Raw genomic sequence first — 21,779 nt, 5'->3', positions numbered from 1 at the left:
AATGTGCGTGCGCCAATTTAGCCGGTTATCATATATTATGCTCAGGTATTTTACCGAGTCCACCTGAGGTATGTTCTGCAGGCGGTAGGTTAGGTTTATATGTATTGGATCTATTAAAGGAAAAACTATTATTGAGCATTTACTGACATTTAGGGGGAGGCGAATATTCAGTAACCAGTTTTCTATGGCGCACAGGCATGTTTGCAATCGATTATATAAAGAGTGGATGTCAATGTCAGATGCAAAAAAAAAAGCAATGTCATCTGCGTAGACATATGTGTATATGTCATTATGACAAAGTATAGAGCTTAGTAATCTATAAATAATAAAGAGTACGTGACAGCTCCCACTACTACAGGTGACAATATGTATATGAAGGTGCAGCAGGCTTCAAGCACTCCGCCAACTTTCTAAACATTAGCTTAATATGTTGGGTCCAGAAAGAACCACATAAATTCGGCGTTGTAAGAGAAACACTACATGTTTCAGCGTACACTTTCAAAAATTTTATAGGTTCACTGGGGCAGATAGCACAATTCTAGTCAGGAGCTGCTCTACTCGAAGAAGCGCACATTAATTGCACGAAAAGTTCATAATCGCATAATCACCTGATTAACAAAAACTCACTAATTAAGTTTTTATCTAATTACCTTATTGCTCATATTGCAAGTTAAAAATTCGAGCCTTGGAGTTCGCAAGGCTGATCCACTTGAAACGAATTCTCAGGATGGCACCAGTTTCGAGACATTCATTTCCTAACTTCGCGGAGGAATGCATTGGCGTTCCGGTTACCTTTGTGCTTGAATGCGTAAAACGATGTTTTGCTAAGAACTGAATGTTGTCGTTACTGAATATTTGTTAATTTTTCAATATTCGAAAATTTACCCAATATTTAGTGACACATATTCGCCCACCCTAATAAAATTACTCTCTTATTTAAAAGATAATGGGCACGCAGGAACTCGAGCCGTGCTCCGTCTGTGCAGCCCTCTGCGTCGCGTTTCACGGGCGGCTTGCGCGATGCGCTTCCCTTCGCGTTAGCGACATGAATACCGCACAGTTAGTCATGAACATGGCTACTGCGCGGTAGTTGAATGTCGCTTGCGTTAAGGCGCGGGGCGCATCGTGCAAGCCATCCCGATCGGCAAAATGGGTTATGTAAGAGATGGCGAACTAGAAAAAAAAACCATTCTATAAAGTCACCGGTGCAGTATTAGCAGGAAACGGGCCAGCATGCTGTAAGCATAATTTTATGCTGAAGGTATGCCGCGTGACAAATGAAGCAAAGCAGGCAACAGTTGTGTGGTGGCTACGAAGAGCGAGCGATTTCGCAATGTTTTCCTCTCCATCTGTCCCTCGATAATTCCATGGCGATAAATGCGCACTCTTTGTATTCCGTTTAACAGCGAAGCGGTGTATGGCTATCCCGACAATTTTTCTGCGTCCGTTCTCCAGAGCTCATATAATCTTGAGTTTCCATAATATGAAATATGTTTTCTCACATGTTCTAATTACAATCCGATGCTGTTCATGTCTGCAGGTTGTGTGTAAGATTTTAGACATATTGTGATGCACATGACTTTGAGAAATTGAATTCGTTCAATAACGCACTTGCGCCAGGCAGAGGGTCTACTAGAATCAGGAAATATGCTGCACTCTGGCACACCTGCGTGCGCGCGTGGCGAACGTGGGCACACGATCTGTACTTGACGAGTGGGGCGCTCTGTCCGTTGCATCGGTCGCGAAGAACGTGCTGCGACCATAATCGACACCAGGGCGAGAGTGCTAAAAAATCACACTGACGTTAACTTCGTGAACGTATGTTACGCGCAAGCGTATGGTCGCCGCGAACGTGCACCGCGGCATCGAACGAGGTCGTGCACGCTACTTTGATCTCTACGGTTGCGGCGCTTGTGTAACGTCGGCAACAGCTTCGTTGTATATAGGGTGGAATGAAGGTGGAATTATTTTTTAAGTATCACCTTTCTCTTCGCTTATTTAACGTCTTCATAAAACTGTTCCATTTCTTCATCATCGTGACTGGAGGTTGGAGTGTAAACTTCTACTACCTTCAATTTATGCCTCCTATTTAGCTTGATTACGACGACTGTTGCCCGCTAAGTCCTTATGAATTAGATACATTATCCTTTATTCTCTCTGATCTGGTACACCTGTGTAGCAGAGGACGCTGCCATTAGTCGGCACTTTATAAGCCTCACTAAAATGGCCATGCACCAAGGCCATATAAGCCAAAACAGATACGTTTGCTGCACAGAACAGTGCAGGTCTATTTTAGCTGCGTCATAACCTATCAGGATACTGGCGGGTATTTAACCAACACCCGCAGTGACCCACGGAGCGGTACAAAACATTTCTTTAATTTCAACCCGTGCAGGAGTGCGTGGAGTTGCGTTCTCGAGCCGTCGTCCGTGTGAGTCCCGGTGCCAACAGACGTCCACCTAACCAGCAGGTGAGTGCAGCCGTGCTCTTCACGTTTCACGAGCGGCTTGCGCGGTTCGTGTACCGTCAGTCAGAGAGCGTCACGCTAGTTAAAATGAACTACCGCTCAGTAACTCATGAACACGGCCAGTAGCTGAATGTGAAGGCGTATTTGTTGCGATTGATAGTGTACGAATGCCTTCGCCCTAGCGACATACAACTCTTGCATAGTGAACGAATAACAGCGCAAAAAGACACGGACCAAAGGAGGCATGTGTGTGTCCCCTTCTGGTCTTTGTCTTTTCGCGCTGTTAATCGTTCACTATGCAGGAGTTGTATGGCGCAAACGTGGGGGTCGCCACGATCGGCGAATGGTAAAAGAAAAAAATTAGCGCGGGCACCTGCCCATTTGGAGAGGGGCCCGGGGGATAGCGAGGAGAGACTTTGTGAAAAAGCACAAAGCCTCGCCTTATCCCCACACTCCGGTCCGAGTGGCGGACCACGCCGAACCCGATCACTGCTGCGGCTCGTCGCTGCGGCTCCCGGGATTCGAACGTGGGCCCTTGCGAGTGCCACCGGCGACACTCTATCCACTCGGCTACCGGAGCGGCACGTTAATCGCCTTACGAAAGGCGACCAGCTGTGTGATGCGCAGGCTGCTTGGGGTGAGGGGGAACAGTGCGTGCCTACGTCAACGCCTGCGCCCGACTGGTGTTCGCTTATCGTCATCCTGCGATATCTGAGTTAAACGACGGATTAAACGCGGCGCGAACAGCGCTGTTCGCCGGCACTCTCAGGAAAGGAAGCGGTGGTTTGCGCATGTGCGAGCCGTCTTTGCATTCCGCTGTGCTTTATCTGCTATACATGCACGAATGGCGGTTGAGCAAGGTTTCATCAATGATGAAAGGAAAAGTGCAGCAGGTTTATAGAAGACACGGCATATTTCTTCGGGCCCTGTAGTTGTACAGCAGCAGTGCGTCTTTAACCGCATAATGTGAGCGGGAAAGAAATATACCGCCTGAACCATAGTGTTATGTGAACATGGAATGTTGTAGTTACGCCATGCCATTGCTATTCCTGTACGCTGCACTAATGCCATCAGTGGTACCGTGCGAATGGACGCAAGGGAACCACATGGCGTCTTTACCGCCATGTATGACGATGGTTGATCATTTACGATTGAGGGCAATGCCTGGTCCATCTGAGTCGCTTCTGCAGATGATATGGCACACTGAAATGAAAGTATTGTAAATGCCCTCCTATACTTATAAGTGACTGCCAGTTGCAGCTATGAACCATAGTATATCAGGGATGGATATGGGCTGTTTCGCAAATTTTACCGTAATTTAACCACAAGCAGCGGCTAGTTGGAACTTCAGAATTGAAGCTATAAGAGCGCGATAGGATGAACAAGGTAATTACGTTAGAAGGTCGTTGCCTCCAGGACTGTTTGTCCCTGTCCCTGTTTTACCGGCGGCCTCTTGATATGCTAGTGAAGATGCAAGTGCCTGTGACCATCTCCAGCTTAGGTAGTTTATATCGATACTCAAAATTCCCGGAGCATGTTCGCCTGTGTTCCGTGGCCGCTGTTTTCCTAGTAGGTGTAGCAATCGCAAATACAAGAGTACTTGCATACTTCCAGCCACTTAGCTGCCGACTAGTGTGGCGAATATTTGCTAGTGCGCCGATGGCGCTATTTGTTCGTCATACACTGTTGTCATACTATGCCAATTTTGGTACCTACCAAGTTAACGATACGTTCGTGAGAGCACCAAGACGTAGGCGGCTAGATAGATACTGTCAAAGTGGCAAATGTTCGCCAAGAAATGATTCGCATTTAAAAGAATCTTTTTGCTGCACAGAACAGTGCAGGTCTATTTAAAGCTGCGTCATAACATAGCCAAACATAATTTAACCAACACGAGTGACCCACGGAGCTGCACAAAACATTGCTTTAATTTCAACCTGTGCAGGAGTGTGTGGAGTTTCGTTCTCGAGCCGTCGTCCGTGGTAGTCCCGGTACCACCAGACGTCCTCCTAGCCAGCATGTGAGTGCAGCCGTGTTCTTCACGTTTCAGTCAGAGAGCGTCGCGCTAGTTAAAATGAACTACCGCTCCATAACTGAATGTGAAGGTGTATTTGTTGTGATCGACAGTGTACGAATTCCTTTGCGCTAGCGACATACAACTCTTGCATAGTGAACGAATAACAGCGCGAAAAGGCAAGGACGAAAGGAGGCATGTGTGTGTCCCCTTCTGGTCCTTGACTTTTCGCGCTGTTATTCGTTCACTATGCAGGAGTTGTATGGCGCAAACGTGGGGGCCATGATCGGCGAATCATGAAAGAAAAAAATTAGCGCGGGCACCTGCCCATTTGGAGAGGGGCCCGGGGGATAGCGAGAAGAGACTTTGTGAAAAAGCACAAAGTCTCGCCTTATCCCCACACTCCGGTCCGACTGGCGGACCACGCCGAACCCGATCACTGCTGCGGCTCATCACTGCGGCTCCCGGGATTCGAACGTGGGCCCTTGCGAATGCCACCGGCGACACTCTATCCACTCGGCTACCGGAGCGGCACGTTAATCGCCTTACGAAAAGCGACCAGCAGCGTGATGCTTAGGCTGCTTATCGGCCGGGTGAGGGGGAACAGCCCTCACCCCCGGTGTTCGCTTATCGTCGAAGGGAATACGTTTCGCTGCTAAATTGGAGTGCTTGAATCCCGCAATGCACGGAGGCGGCGTCTTCCTTCACTTTATAAATAATTTCGCATGAAGGCGTGTTATTGTCGCTTAAGTTACTTGCCTTTATAATTGAAAAGTTTGCATGTAAACCAAATCATATGAGGAAACTGATACAATTGAGGCTGTTGGCCCCAAACAATGTTTACAGTCGGCGTCATGTTAACCTTGAGCATGCCTAAACTGCTCTTGCGGAAGGTACTAGATAGAACCTGGACCAGCGCATACCTTGGGCGTTTCCCACGAGGCAGCCCCTTTCATTAGCTTCGCCCAGACGGCGACAATGCCCCACCATCGGTGACTGTCGCCAGTCACCGAAGGGCAGACAAGCGTCCCAAATCGGCAGTGCGCATCCTTTGGGAGTTGCCCCGAGGCAGCACCTTTCATCAGCACCGTCCAGACCGTCACGGAGATGCCACGGGTTGATGCGAAAGGCCAATTTCGTGGAATTACTACCATGGGAACGGCTAACGGGTCTCGGTTTCCCAGGTGGCCACGCAGTTGCAGCAAATGCGAGGATTCTGGCGGAGTTCTGTGAACAATACAACCCCTGAGATTGGCCGCACCAAGGTTATCAGATTCCCTAGTCTGGCCAACTAGGGAAGACTTCTGCTTGATAAGAGGGCACATTTGATTCAGTGGGGTGGTTACGACGTGTCCTGAGGCGAACTCAGACGTTTAATTAGCTCCTGATGGAGTGGGCTTCCGTACCAGGGCCCAGTGTACATAATGTAATTTAAACGATTTTTTTCTTATTCCTACTACTGGACGTACTCATCAATGATGGATTCTTGTCCATTAGCTTTCTCCGCTTGAGATGTGGCTGTATGCTTTATGGCCTCGTGGTCAGGCTAAATCTGCACACATTGACATTGCGGGAGTTGTTATATTGAGGTGGCCTGGGTGGTTATATTCGGTGAACACGATGAAAGAAGACATGAAGTTTGCGTGTTCACTACTTTCCATAACGTTCGTGCCTTATGTACAGTGTAACGCGCTTGCCATAACTTTCCGTTGAGCGGTTGCGCACCGACTCCATGAAACCAACAATATAAGCAAGTGTGACCTTCTATATTAAAAAAAATGCGTAGCAACACTACATCGGGTAGCAATATGAAGTACCATATGCGTTGCCTAACCAATGTAGCTAGACCACAGCTACAACCTCGGCAAATGGAACATACAGCTGGTAGTGTAAATCAAATATAAACCAAAATAAATCTGCTTGCCGCACAGGACAGTGCAGGTTTATTATAGCTGCGTCATAACGTATTGCCCAGGCATTGATATACTGTACGTGTTCACCAGCTGGCGTTCTTTTCGAAGTACAAGTTTCCGCCGAAAAAAAAATTGGTTTAGTGATTACTGGCAACTGCCATTTAAAAAACAATGTGTTGGGTAAATATCCGCCAGTACGGCGGACATTTACCCAACACCCGGAGTGACCCACGGAACTGTACAAAACTTTTAATTTCAACCCGTGCAGGAGCGCGTGGAGTTGCGTTCTCGAGCCGTCGTCCGTGTGAGTCCCGGTGCCACCAGACGTCCACCAAACCAGCAGGTGAGTGTAGCCGTGTTCTTCACGTTTCACGAGCGGCTTGCGCGGTTCGTGTACCGTCAGTCAAAGAGCGTCGCGCTAGTTAAAATGAACTACCGCTCAGTAACTCATGAACATGGCCACTATCTGAATGTGAAGGCGTATTTGTTGCGATTGATAGTGTACGAATGCCTTTGCCCTAGCGACATACAACTCCTGCATAGTGAACGAATAACAGCGCGAAAAGACACGGACCAAAGGAGGCATGTGTGCGTCCCCTTCTGGCCCTTGTCTTTTCGCACTGTTATTCGTTCACTATGTAGGAGTTGTATGGCGCAAACGGGGGGGGGGGGGGGTCGCCACGATCGGCGAATGGTAAAAGAAAAAAATTAGCGCGGGCACCTGCCCATTTGGAGAGGGGCCCGGGGGATAGCGAGGAGAGACTTTGTGAAAAAACACAAAGACTCGCCTTATCCCCACACTCCGGTCCGACTGGCGGACCACGCCGAACCCGATCACTGCTGCGGCTCGTCGCTGCGGCTCCCGGGATTCGAACGTGGGCCCTTGCGAATGCCACCGGCGACACTCTATCCACTCGGCTACCGGAGCGGCACGGTAATCGCCATACGAAAGGCGACCAGCCGCGTGATGCTCAGGCCTTCTTATCGGGCGGGCGGGTGAGGAGGAACAGCTCTCACCCGGCTCACGACCGGTGTTTGCTTATCGTCGAAGGGAATACTGACGCGATGTATTCGTTAAACCACGTTGCTATTCCCAGGATGACAAGCGGCGATATGCGCACGTGCGAGCCACCATACGCTTCTGGTCTAAATCGGAGCGTTCGAATCCACTCTAAATAATGGAGCATTACCAACAAGCTGTCCTTGTTACAATGGCTGTCATGCGGCTTGCACGGCGGAAATACAACATAGACGAGTTCTGCGGGGAAATGGTGAAGAAAATTGCTATCCACGAATGTATGCATGAAGGCACAAAGAAAGCCGAAACCCGCGTGTGTTACTTAAGCGACACTTGCCTTTATACTGGACCAAATCATATAAGGAAACTGATACAATTGAGGATGTTCTTACAGTCGTCATGTTAATTAAACTGCTCTTGCGGAAGGTGCTATATATATTGGTACTACATTTTTATGATTTAGTAGAATGTGGCTTACGCTTTGTGGCTTCTTGGCTTTGCGTGTGTTCACTAGTTTGCGTAGTGCTGTTGTGAAAGTAGTAATATTGCCACGGGTGCACCTTTGCCTTACGATACAGTCTGACGCGCTTGCCACAACTCCATGAAGCCAGCAATGTGTGCAAGTGTGACCTTCTGTATTAAAAAAATCGCGTAGCAACACTACATCAGGTAGCAATATGAAGTACCATATGTGTTGCCTAACCACTGTAGCTAGACTATAGCTACGACGGGTAATTGAACATACGCTGATAGTGTACGAATCCCTTTGCCATTAACTCCTTCATAGTGAACGAATAACAGCGGAAAACGACAAGGACGTCTGTAGCGCACTGGGACAAATTATGGACAAGACGTATTACGAGGTTAAGCTGGTATATTTACAGTGTAGTAATGTGGCTGTGCCCCAGAAAGAAGCAGGTAAATTTTTTTTCTGTGTTACGCGTAGTTACGCAAAGTGCAATAATTTCGGTGACAGTGCTGACAGCTCTATTATTCCACTACTCCACGCTTCCCTGGTCATAATTTGTGTGAGGTATAAAGAAACACGAAACATAAAACCAGAATAGGAAATACCACTACTTGCAACCATAGTGAAGACGGAAGCTGACATTATTGTCAGGATGTGGGGCACGAGCCACTGCAGAAGCTGGAGTGCCCAACACCGTGGCGTTTCCTTCGAGTACCATCACTGCAACGTAGAAATGTATAACCAATGCTGTGCAATTCTGTTTATTTCTGAAACCTTCATTGGGATGCGCATATATCTTGGCAATTTCAACGACATGGTCTGATATGTCACTGCGCACGCCGAACTGTAACTTCTTGAACTTGCAGGCGTACGTGGAGTTGGAACCTCGAGCCGGTCTCCCGTGTCAGTCCCGGCCCCACCAGACGTTCTTCGACACACACCCATCGTATGTAGCGTTGTAACAGTGTGCAGGAAAAGTGAAGTGTGGCTGCTCGCATCATGCAAGATGCCCCGATTCGCAAACATCAAGTGGTCGCGTGCGAAGGAATCATTACGCAGCGCTTCCAGACGATGCTGCAATCGCATTGCAGGCTTGTGTAATAGAATATCCTTTGCGATGGCGGCAAAGGGCGAGGCGTAGAAGACCTGCAGTGAAAGGAAAATGACATACGCACAGTTCAATACGCACAGTACTTGTTTCCAGCGGCACAGCCTTTTCGAAATATGACAGATAAAATGTACAAGCGCTCGCAGTAACATGCTTCAGTTTCATTGTGTAAGGAACAGCGAAGATGTAATGAAAGATGGTCGTGGTTATTGTAATTCAGCAGGGTGTCTGCCAAATATGTATCAGCCAAATGTATCAAGAATTGCAATTATGTACGTTTCAACTTTCCGCCTTGTGGTGCGGTGACAAGACATAAAAGTTGCAGCTCAGCTTTGCAACGACATCTACGCAGCCAATTGCACATTATTAACTGTTCATACAAGCTCAACCACATGATACCAGGGAAAGGGAGGAATGCAAAAGTTACGGGTTTGGTGGCAGGTTGTGTGTGTCGTTGAATTAATGATTCCACACATACTCCACAAGGAACCTGCCCTATGCTTTCCGTGGCTCAATGGGGTGGTCCGTTCACCCCTCTTCATCTCATTCAGGTAATTACATTTTGACAGGGAACCCTATGCGGATGTGAAAAGCATGGAAACAAATACGCACGACCGCTTTGAATGTCGATTAGCCGATGCTAGGCAATAGAGTGCTGTGGTTGGCTTCCAGGCTCCTGAACTTTCGATAGAACCAACGCTGTATGTGTCCTAGTCTGCTCTTTGGTCCATGTGAAGCTTTGCCCTGTAAGAATATTTGAACGATTGGTCTATAGTGGCAGTTGGGTGCAACGATTTCGCAGCCGACATAATCATTGACAACGATGCCGCACAATTATAGACATCGCTCCCCTCACCGTGTACACTACGTGCACACACCGTCTGTTTCCACAGCGATGCGTTAATGACATGGTGTGCTTGCTTATTTTGGGCCCTACTGGATGGTTTGATTCGTTGATTCACTGACATCAAGTAGGAGACAAAGCACACGACAGAAAGATATACCTCAGGCACTGTAAAATAAAACATAGGTCAGAGAAAATGTTGCTTGCTGTGCTCTTATCTCAGCCATAGCGCACCGAACTTAGACGACATAGCCAATATACATGCGTACTTGTAGCATACAAGCAACACTGTCATAATAAATGCCGGCTTATACAGCGCTAAAACTTTCGCATCGCGACAGCCTGTGCAAAGCAAAATTGCACGCGATGCGTCCCGCCACACATTCGGTTGTGTCAATGCCGTTTCGTGCAGCAGTTGCGATTCAACATCCTTGTGTTCGTGGTGGGAATATAATAGATTAAACAGTCATGTTCTTTTTCTGTTCAAAATGGCAATTTTGTTGTTGTCGGTAAACTGTCACCTTGTAGCACGAGTTTCAATGGCTATTATGTTTGCGCGCATTTTACCAGCCTTAGCATTCATGTGTCCGGCGCCGCACAATGCTTCCGTGAATTCATTGAGCAGCACATTTCACACAGCGCTGATTACCTCGAATGACGTCGATTCTTTAATCCGCGCAAAGTGTACAGGGACGCTACGTAAGAAAGCAATGCAGAGCTTTGTTCATTAAAAATTAAATTATGGGGTTTTACGTGACAAAACCAGTTCTGATTATGAGGCACACCGTAGTGGATTTGGACCACCTAAGGTTCTTTAACGTGCATCTAAATCTAAGTACACGGGTGTTTTCGCATTTCGCCCCCATCAAAATGCGGCCGCCGTGGCCGGGATTCGATCCCGCGACCTCGTGCTCAGCAGCCCAAAACCATAGCTACTCAGTGCAGAGCTCTGTGCTAATGCTCATGTATGTGTCTTTGCAGACGTGAAACTCTACGCAGGAGGCACCGACAAGACCTAGCAAGAACTAGGCACCCAAGCACGACCAAGAGGGCCGTCCTGCACATATAGGACGCGTGAAATCAGGTCCTGCCACAGGGAGCACGAATGTTCACGGAGGACTTGCACCAGTTCGCCATCATTTTGTCTATGGTGCCCATGGTGCTGAAACTCTTCCGGGTATACTCAGGGACATTAATAAAGCAGTGAAACACGGCTTTGTGCAACTTATTCAATTTCTGCCACGCTGCATGAGTTACACGTAAGATACGTCAACCAGGTCTTCCTTGTTCTTTCCTGCAGTTGTATGTGGTGTTGCATAAAACTCCACAACTTCATGCTCAGGAAACCTCATCGCTTCAGTATGCCGCCCTCCCATGAGTTACATCGCATGCTTGCTCAAAGACAAACAGGAGCTAAGTGGCCGGAAGTATGCAAATACTCTCCGGCGTACATGCGATTGCCACACCTAATGGGAAAACAGTGCCGACGGAACAGCACAGACAAACATGCTCCGGGAATAGAATATCATAGATTCTATTCTGGTGTTGCAATGGGGAATATCATTCTGACACCGCTCTTGGTTTACTCTGATTAATCCCGTCAATTCGAAGCGAAACCAACGATCCCAGAACCAGTGGCATCCCATTCGAGCTACAGTGTCCGCATAAACTGCCTAAGCTCGAGAATGCCACATGCCCTTGCATCCTCACTAGCATATTAAGAGGCCACCGTAAAACACAGACAGGGACAAGCAGTCCTGCAGGCATGCCAGTGCAGCGACCTTCTTCTAACGTAATTCTATTGTTCCTCCTATCGCGATCTTATGGCTGTAATTCTGCAGTTCCAACTAGCCCATGCTTGACCACTGCTTGTAGTTACATTAGGGTAAAATTTGCGAAAGAACTGATATACCGTGGTTCATGGCAGTCACTTATAAGCATACATTATGCAATACTTTCATTTCAGAGTGTTATATCGCCCATGCACTGTACAATGCATACCCTATGCCTCTTTCTATCCATCTCCTGCACACGGAAGCTGAGGTGCATTGCCCTCACTGCGTCACCACGTCGTTATTCGATGCGTCATCTGCTTCAAGTGCGCGGGAGCCAAGCCGATGTCCTATACGGCAAACTACCCATGTCTGTAGCACAAGTCATGTCCATTTATTACTTTCGCTGTCACATTATGCTCTTAAAGAAAAGAACAAACGCCTTGGATGCACTGCTGCTGTGCAACTATAGGGCCCGTTGAAATATGCCCCGTCTTGTTTTATAAACCTGCCGCTCTCATTTTATCATTGATGAAAGCTTGCTCAACTACATGTATAGCGGATAAAGCGCAGCGGAACGCAAAGGCCGCTCTGACATGCGCAAAACACCGCTTCCGTTCTTGAGAGCGAACAACCGTGTTAGCGCCGCGTTAAATCTTGGCTCCCTCGTTTAACTCAGATATCGCGGGATGACGATAAACGAACTCCAGTCGGGCGCAAGCGTTGACGTAGCACGCACTCTACCCCCTCACCCAGGCGATAAGTCGCCTGAGCACACGCAGCTGGTCGCCTTTCGTAAGGCGATTACCGTGCCGCTCCGGTAGCCGAGTGGATAGAGTGTCGCCGGTGGCACTCGCAAGGGCCCACGTTCGAATCCCGGGAGCCGCAGCGACGAGCCGCAGCAGTGATCGGGTTCGGCGTGGTCCGCCACTCGGACCGGAGTGTGGGGATAAGGCGAGGCTTTGTGTTTTTTCACAAAGTCTCTCCTCGCTATCCCCCGGGCCCCTCTCCAAATGGGCAGGTGCCCGCGCTAATTTTTTTTCTTTTATGATTCGCCGATCATGGCCCCCCCGTTTGCGCCATACAACTCCTGCATAGTGAACGAATAACAGCGCGAAAAGTCAAGGACCAGAAGGGGACACACACACGCCTCCTTTCGTCCTTGCCTTTTCGCGCTGTTATTGGTTCACTATGCAGGAGTTGAATGTCGCCAGCGCAAAGGCATTCGTACACTAGAAATCACAATAAGTACGCCCTCACATTCAGATAGTGGCCATGTTCATGAGTTACTGAGCGTTAGTTCATTTTAAGTAGCGCGACGCTCTTTGACTGACGGTACACGAACCGCGCAAGCCGCCCGTGAAACGTGAAGAACACGGCTGCACTCACCTGCTGGTTAGGAGGACGTCTGGTGGCACCGGGACTCACACGGACGACGGCTCGAGAACGCAACTCCACGCGCTCCTGCACAGGTTGAAATTAAATGTTTTGTACAGTTCCGTAGGTCACTCCGGGTGTTGGGTAAATATCCGCCGTACTGGCGGATATTTACCCAACACATTGTTTTTTAAATGGCAGTTGCCAGTGATCACCAAACTAATTTTCTTTTCGGCGGAAACTTGTACTTCGAAAACAACTCTAGCTTGTGAACACATACAGTATACTAATGCCTGGGTAATACGTTATGACGCAGCCATAATAAACCTGCACTGTCCTGTGCAGCAAGCAGATTTATTTTGGCTTATATTTGACTTACACTACCAGCCGTATGTTCCATTAGCCGAGGTTGTAGCTGTGGTCTAGCTGCAGTGGTTAGGCAACGCATATGGCACTTCATATATTGCTACCTGATGTACTGTTGCTACGCATTTTTTTTTAATATAGAAGGTCCCACTTGCATATATTGTTGGTTTCGTGTGCAGAACACGAAACGAATGGGAGGCGCTGCTGTCTAGCCTGGCCCTTGAAGATCAGCTACGACTGATCCAACGAGCTGAGCGGATGGCCCGTGCTAGTGGGGCCTTGAAATAGGGGCACCACCCTGGTGGACAAACTTCGTCTTTAACCCCCTACCCCCTCTGTGGACTGGGGTAGGAGCCTGTCCGGTTTCTGATTACAATAAAGTTTTACTACTACTACTACTATGGAGTCGGTGCGCTACAGCTCAACGGAAAGTTATGGCAAGCGCGTCACACTGTACATAAGACACGTACGTTATGCAAAGTAGTGAACACGCCAACTTCATGTCTTCTTTCATCCTGTTCACCGAAAATAACCACCCAGGCCATCTCAATATAACAATTCCTGCAATGTCAATGTGTGCATACTTAGCCTGACCACGAGGCCATAAAGCATACAGCCACATCTCAAGCGAAGAAACCGAATGGACAAGAATCCATCATTGATGAGTACGTCCAGTAGTAGGAATAAGAAAAAATCGTTTAAATTGCATCATGTACACTGGGCCCTGGTACGGAAGCCCACTCCATCAGGAGCTAATTAAACGTCTGAGTTCGCCTCAGGACGCGTCGTAGCCACCCCACTGAACCAAATGTGTCCGCTTTTCATGCAGATGTCTTCCCTAGTTGACCAGACTAGGGAATCCGATAACCTTGGTCCGGCCCATCTCAGGGGTTGTATTGTTCAGAGAACTCCGCCAGAATCCTCGCATTTGCTGCAACTGCGTGGCCACCTGGGAAACCGAGACCCGCTTGCCGTTCCCATGGTAGTAATTCCACGAAATTGGCCTTTCGCATCAACCCGTGGTATCTCCGTGACGGTCTGAACGGTGCTGATGAAAGGGGCTGCCTCGGGGCAACACCCAAAGGGTGCGCACTGCCGATTTGGGACGCTTGTCTGCCCGTCGGTGACTGGCGACCGTCACCGACGGTGGGGCACTGTCGCCGTCTGGGCGACGCTGATGAAAGGGGCAGCCTCGTGGGAAACGCCCAAGGTATACGCTGGTCCAGGTTCTATCTAGTACCTTCCGCAAGAGCAGTTTAAGGCATGCTCAAGGTTAACATGACGCCGACTGTATACATTGTTTGGGACCAACAGCCTCAATTGTATCAGTTTCCTCATATGATTTGGTTTACATGCAAACTTTTCAAGTATAAAGGCAAGTAATTTAAGTGACAATAACACGCCTTCGTGCGAAATTATTTATAAAAAGAAGGAAAACGCCGCCTCCGTGCTTTGCGGTATTCAAGCGCTCCGATTTAGCAGCGAAGCGTATTCCCTTCGACGATAAGCGAACACCGGGGGTGAGGGTTGTTCCCCCTCACCCAAGCGATAAGCAGCCTGCGCATCACGCAGCTGGTCGCCTTTCGTAAGGCGATTAACGTGCCGCTCCGGTAGCCGAGTGGATAGAGTGTCGCCGGTGGCACTCGCAAGGGCCCACGTTCGAATCCCGGGAGCCGCAGCGACGAGCCGCAGCAGTGATCGGGTTCGGCGTGGTCCGCCACTCGGACCGGAGTGTGGGGATAAGGCGAGGCTTTGTGTTTTTTCACAAAGTCTCTCCTCGCTATCCCCCGGGCCCCTCTCCAAATGGGCAGGTGCCCGCGCTAATTTTTTTCTTTTATGATTCGCCGATCATGGCCCCCACGTTTGCGCCATACAACTCCTGCATAGTGAACGAATAACAGCGCGAAAAGTCAAGGACCAGAAGGGGACACACACACGCCTCCTTTCGTCCTTGCCTTTTCGCGCTGTTATTGGTTCACTATGCAGGAGTTGAATGTCGCCAGCGCAAAGGCATTCGTACACTATAAATCACAATAAGTACGCCTTCACATTCAGATAGTGGCCATGTTCATGAGTTACTGAGCGTTAGTTCATTTTAAGTAGCGCGACGCTCTTTGACTGACGGTACACGAACCGCGCAAGCCGCCCGTGAAACGTGAAGAACACGGCTGCACTCACCTGCTGGTTAGGAGGACGTCTGGTGGCACCGGGACTCACACGGACGACGGCTCGAGAACGCAACTCCACGCGCTCCTGCACGGGTTGAAATTAAATGTTTTGTACAGTTCCGTAGGTCACTCCGGGTGTTGGGTAAATATCCGCCGTACTGGCGGATATTTACCCAACACATTGTTTTTTAAATGGCAGTTGCCAGTGATCACCAAACTAATTTTCTTTTCGGCGGAAACTTGTACTTCGAAAAGAACTCCAGCTTGTGAACACATACAGTATACCAATGCCTGGGCAATACGTTATGACGCAGCCATAATAAACCTGCACTGTCCTGTGCGGCAAGCACATTTATTTTGGCTTATGTTTGACTTACACTACCAGCCGTATGTTACGTTAGCCGAGTTTGTAACTGTGGTCTAGCTGCAGTGGTTAGGCAACGCATATGGTACTTCATATATTGCTACCTGATGTACTGTTTCTACGCATTTTTTAATATACAAGGTCCCACTTGCATATATTGTTGGTTCCGTGTGCAGAACACGCAGAAGAACACGAAACAAATGGCACGTGGAACGAATGGGAGGCGCTGCTGTATAGCCCGGCCCTTGAAGATCAGCTACGACTGATCCAACGAGCTGAGCGGATGGCCCGTGCTAGTGGGGCCTTGAAATAGGGGCACCACCCTGCTGGACAAACTTCGTCTTTAACCCCCTACCCCCTCTGTGGACTGGGGTAGAAGCCTGTCCGGTTTCTGATTACAATAAAAATTTACTACTACTACTACTACTATGGAGTCGGTGCGCTACAGCTCAACGGAAAGTTATGGAAAGCCCGTCACACTGTACATAAGACACGTACGTTATGCAAAGTAATGAACACGCCAACTTCATGCCTTCTTTCATCCTGTTCACCGAAAATAACCACCGAGGCCATCTCAATATAACAATTCCTGCAATGTCAATGTGTTCAGACTTAGCCTGACCACGAGGCCATAAAGCATACAGCCACATCTCAAGCGGAGAAACCTAATGGACAAGAATCCATCATTGATGAGTACGTCCAGTACTAGGAATAAGAAAAAACGATTTAATCTACATACACTGCCCCCCCCCCCCCCCCCTGCTACGGAAGCGCACACCATCAGGAGCATATTAAACGTCTGAGTTCGCCTCAGGACACGTCGTAGCCACCCCACTGAACCAAATGTGTCCGCTTCTCATGCAGATGTCTTCCCTAGTTGACCAGACTAGGGAATCTGATAACCTTGGTCCGGCCAATCTCAGGGGTTGTATTGTTCACAGAACTCCGCCAGAATCCTCGCATTTGCTGCAACTGCGTGGCCACCTGGGAAACCGAGACCCGTTTGCCGTTCCCATGGTAGTAATTCCACGAAATTGGCCTTTCGCATCAACCCGTAGCATCTCCGTGACGGTCTGGACGGTGCTGATGAAAGGGGCTGCCTCGGGGCAACACTCAAAGGATGCGCACTGCCGATTTGGGACGCTTGTCTGCCCATCGGTGACTGGCGACAGTCACCGACGGTGGCGCACTGTCGCCGTCTGGGCGACGCTGATGAAAGGGACAGCCTCTTGGGAAACGCCCAATGTATACGCTGGTCCAGGTTCTACCTAGTACCTTCCGCAAGAGCAGTTTAAGGCATGCTCAAGGTTAACATGACGCCGACAGTATACATTGTTTGGGACCAACAGCCTCAATTGTATCAGTTTCCTCATATGATTTGGTTTACATGCAAACTTTTCAAGTATAAAGGCAAGTAATTTAAGTGACAATAACACGCCTTCGTGCGAAATTATTTATAAAAAGAAGGAAAACGCCGCCTCCGTGAATTGCGGGATTCAAGCGCTCCGATTTAGCAGCGAAGCGTATTCCCTTCGACGATAAGCGAAGACCGGGGGTGAGGGTTGTTCCCCCTCACCCGGCTGATAAGCAGCCTAAGCATCACGCTGCTGGTCGCCTTTCGTAAGGCGATTAACGTGCCGCTCCGGTAGCCGAGTGGATAGAGTGTCGCCGGTGGCACTCGCAAGGGCCCACGTTCGAATCCCGGGAGCCGCAGCGACGAGCCGCAGCAGTGATCGGGTTCGGCGTGGTCCGCCACTCGGACCGGAGTGTGGGGATAAGGCGAGGCTTTGTGTTTTTTCACAAAGTCTCTCCTCGCTATCCCCCGGGCCCCTCTCCAAATGGGCAGGTGCCCGCGCTAATTTTTTTCTTTTATGATTCGCCGATCATGGCCCCCACGTTTGCGCCATACAACTCCTGCATAGTGAACGAATAACAGTGCGAAAAGACAAGGACCAGAAGGGGACACACACATGCCTCCTTTGGTCCGTGTCTTTTCGCGCTGTTATTCGTTCACTATGCAGGAGTTGTATGTCGCTAGCGCAAAGGCATTCGTACAGTATCAATCGCAACAAATACACCTTCACATTGAGCTACTGGCCATGAGTTAATGAGCGGTAGTTCATTTTAACTAGCGCGACGCTCTTTGACTGACGGTACACGAACCGCGCAAGCCGCTCGTGAAACGTGAAGAACACGGCTGCACTCACCTGCTGGTTGGGTGGACGTCTGGTGGCACCGGGACTCACACGGACGACGGCTCGAGAACGCAACTCCACGCGCTCCTGCACGAGTTGAAATTAAATGTTTTGTACAGTTCCGTAGGTCACTCCGGGTGTTGGGTAAATATCCGCCGTACTGGCGGATATTTACCCAACACATTGTTTTTTAAATGGCAGTTGCCAGTGATCACCAAACTAATTTTCTTTTCGGCGGAAACTTGTACTTCAAATATAACTTGAGCTTGTGAACACATACAGTATATCAAGTGCCTGGACAATATGTTATGACGCAGCTATAGTAAACCTGCACTGTCCTGTGCAGCAAGCAGATTTATTTTGGCTTATATTTGAAAAAGAGGATAGTGCCATACCAAGGGCGCGCATTTTATCCCCGTGGAATTTTTAAGTTATAACAATCCATTCCCTTGGGTTGTCATAACTTCGGTATGAAATTATGCCTAAATTATTAAGTTCCTGCAAATACTGCAACAGTGACTTATAGAATGTTCGCTCATACTCTCCAGCTTGGTCATTGAACGATGGATTATTGACAACACAGCTTTGTACTTGTCACTCATTAGCTGGGGCATCACGTGACGTGACCTGACAGTTTTCTTCAGAACCTCTGTTCTTGCCAACTGGCCATATCACGTGATGCTGCAGAAACACCGTACAACCATAGTTAGGCTTTATATATATATATATATATATATAACGTCCCAAGACCACTGCCTTTGCCTTTTTGATTACCACGGCCTGAGATATATTGGTTAAATACCAAAAGTCTGCTTGCCGCTGAAGGACAACATTGTAATATCTGTTGGAGGGAGATATCTTTGTTTATTCGTAATCAAAATTAAGCATTCTTATCCAGAAGGAGTCGCATCGCAACACGGAAACTGTCAAACTGTGCAAATAACTTTGAAAGCTTATAGCTAAAAAGTTCCAACTAAGACTTCAGCGAATTTTTCGAAAGCTTCCGGTATTCACAACGTCTCATTCCTCCCTCCCATGCTTTTCAGTGACAATTCGTTCGTGAAAAGTAAAAGCTGTCGAATTTCAATCAACAGTTTTGGAAATGCCGTATTTTACTTGTATCCCCTGGAAATACGTGACTTTCACTAGTGTTCATGAACTGGCGCAATTCGTGCTGCTCAACAGCACGTGCGTCCCCGTTGCAAGGTTGTTGAAACAACGGTGGTAAAGTAACTCCTAGGGCTCCGGAGCACTTGCATACGTATTTTATTGCACGACCCGCAATTAATTCACATACGTTGCTCAAGCCAGGCCCCTCGTTTTCTTTCAATGTAAGCAAGGTGTTGTGCTTAGTTCACGAAGGACATAGGAAGCCCTAACTGTTAAACCCTTACGTTTATCATTAAGCCGGCGACATGAAAGTTTTGCCACGTATTCACCGTAACAGTTGCTGCATTCACGCTCCCTTTGTCATTGGTTCGGTTGTTTTGGGAATCTGGGAAACCATCGCGAATACCGGCGGTATGGCACTGTGGAACACTCGAATACGCAACTTTCTACAAAAGATGTATTTGCAGACGTGATAACTGAAAAGTTAAAAAAAAACGTATGCAGATCCCACGTACTATGGGCATCGAGGTTATGCGAAGCATTTAGGGCGTCGCTTGCTATGACAGCAACCCCGCGGCGTTCCCGCCTCGACTTATGCTCTTGGACTCTTTCGATGAGTTCGAGCAGGTGCTCATTGTGGAGATCGCACGTGCTGAGGGTCAGAAAGATCGAGCGTCGGCTCGCCTAGCTGTTCGATTATTTCGAACACGTTCCTTACCATCTGCGCCTATCCTCGAGTTGCTCGAGTAGACCCTGGAGAAACGCCCAAGTTCGATTTGGCGCACTTTTTGATGAAGCCGTGGTCGTCTTTCGAATTCGCTGTGATGACGCCGCCATGCTGAAGTTTGGCGAAGCGTTGTCGTACACCGCGTGCGGCCTGGTAAATACGAGAAGGGCCGTCAAAAGTCTGCGCGGCCGTGGCAAGGAGCGAAGAGGTGGCGCGCTGCTGTCCGGCGATCGAAAATAAACGCTCGTGGCAAACTTGCTTTTGAATCGCTGTACGTACGGAGGCAAGCACCATCCAGTGTTTCGCGGTCGAGATGGCCGGATCTTACACGCGCCACCTCGAGGTGAGGTGAGTCACAGGTGAGAGTCGGACGATGGACTCAAAGTTCCTGAAGTTGGCAAGAAATGCCTCACGTTATTATAAACACCGTGCCTTGCATATTTCACTGAAGAGTCCGAGGAAAAGAAACTATGTGCCTCGTAGAAGGCATACCAATTTGATGAGCACTGATTTGATTTGGCGAACGATTTGATTCAGCATTCATTATGAGCGCGCATAATTAAGGTACAAACTTCAATCTTTGGGTGATGTCCCATTTAAATTGGCTCCCCTGTTCTACAAGTATGCAATTTCTGTCGTTTATGGTACTTCCAGAAACACGGGGTTACTTTTTAAGCGTTTCTTATAACGCCTCTAAACGGGCGAAACACAAGAGTCCATTGTCAATGAGCACGTGATCATAGCTCAGCTGAACCGTTACTCCGATGGTCAAAGGGAGCGTCCCACACTGTCTTGCGAATTGCACGCAATCTAACCGAACAATTCCACTGCAACCGCACCAGCCTCTTATAAGTGCATTTACAGTTCAGGGACATTGCGTTACCGTTACGGAAACAAGCAAACTTTGCAGAAAGCGACTTTAACCATAGGGTTATTTTGTGTGCGGGAGGCTATTCGTTTATGCTTTAAATTTCGCATGCTTGGGGCACATAAGTCATTTTATATATTCACCAAGCTTCACGCGTGCGTCAGAAAGGTGAAGAGGTAGCGCAATGGCAGCCGGGAGCTGTATTTGTACTTTCCATGGATGCCCAGCTCTTGATTTTGCTGATAGGTGCTACCTACCAGGTCAGTATAAGAGGAAAGAAGTACGTGTTGCTTGGCTAGTCGGTTTGAATTGCTCAGTATATCATAAAACATTATGCTCGCTAGTGTAAAACGAGGAAGGGATGGCGCTCCCCTTCCGCCCTTTATTCTTTTGCACTAAGCAACAATAACTTTTTTATGGTCAGCTGAGAAGGAAGCGATGATTAGAGCAATGGTGGAATAGAATAATAGAACAGGAGTCACTGCAAGTTTACGTAAGGGTACAGTAAAGTTATAGAAGTCATAAATACGAAAGTTAAAATTGAGATAAGATACCCAAAAGGCTAGATATATATATATATATATATATATATATATATATATATATATATATATATATATATATATATATATATATATATATATATATATATATATATATATAGTAAAACCTGAATAAATCAAACAGTCTAGGGGACTTTTTGTCCCCGCCTTCTTCGTAAAACACCGTTAAAAAGGTCCGGATAGCCGGCATACGTGATTTGTTCAAACATTACGTATACCCTGCGTCTAACTTAAAAACAAAAACAAGATGTATTTTGGCTGAGTTCGAAGAGGTAAATACATACTAAGAACATTATATAACACCGAAAGAAGGGAGTGTTCTGTAATCAATCGAAACGCGTCTAATCAGGCCAGGAAGTTTTGTCACACATTTCACTCAACATGACCACCCCCTTTCCAGCCGACATAAACTTCCTGTAACATAAGAGTTATCTAG

The 21,779-nt window shown here is 48.0% G+C and overlaps 1 protein-coding gene and 1 long non-coding RNA gene across 5 annotated transcripts in view; one reads left to right on the top strand and one right to left on the bottom strand.

Moving 5' to 3' along the window:
* The window catches only part of LOC119433007 (uncharacterized), a 280,121-nt gene extending 269,079 nt beyond the window's left edge, over positions 1-11,042 (top strand). The window contains exons 4-8 of the mRNA XM_037700162.2: positions 2,396-2,470; positions 4,413-4,487; positions 6,663-6,737; positions 8,748-8,827; positions 10,815-11,042. Of these exons, the coding sequence (XP_037556090.1) occupies positions 2,396-2,470; positions 4,413-4,487; positions 6,663-6,737; positions 8,748-8,827; positions 10,815-10,902 (393 nt within the window). The 3' untranslated portion in view covers positions 10,903-11,042. The remainder of the gene's footprint in view (positions 1-2,395; positions 2,471-4,412; positions 4,488-6,662; positions 6,738-8,747; positions 8,828-10,814) is intronic.
* The window catches only part of LOC119433008 (uncharacterized), a 41,473-nt gene continuing 28,330 nt past the window's right edge, over positions 8,637-21,779 (bottom strand). Inside the window, exons 4-8 of one of the 4 annotated variants that reach the window (XR_007464441.1) lie at positions 18,088-18,162; positions 15,527-15,601; positions 12,995-13,069; positions 9,602-9,733; positions 8,637-9,027 (exon numbers count right to left, since the gene is read on the bottom strand). This is a non-coding gene — a long non-coding RNA (uncharacterized LOC119433008). The remainder of the gene's footprint in view (positions 9,028-9,601; positions 9,734-12,994; positions 13,070-15,526; positions 15,602-18,087; positions 18,163-21,779) is intronic. The other 3 variants (XR_007464443.1, XR_007464444.1, XR_007464442.1) reach the window with 3 other exon arrangements.

This window comes from Dermacentor silvarum, chromosome 11, assembly GCF_013339745.2.
Source record: "Dermacentor silvarum isolate Dsil-2018 chromosome 11, BIME_Dsil_1.4, whole genome shotgun sequence".
In the NCBI taxonomy this organism is placed as follows: domain Eukaryota; kingdom Metazoa; phylum Arthropoda; class Arachnida; order Ixodida; family Ixodidae; genus Dermacentor; species Dermacentor silvarum.
Note: the sequence above shows the minus strand (reverse complement) of the source record. Positions and strands in the feature narration are given on the sequence as shown.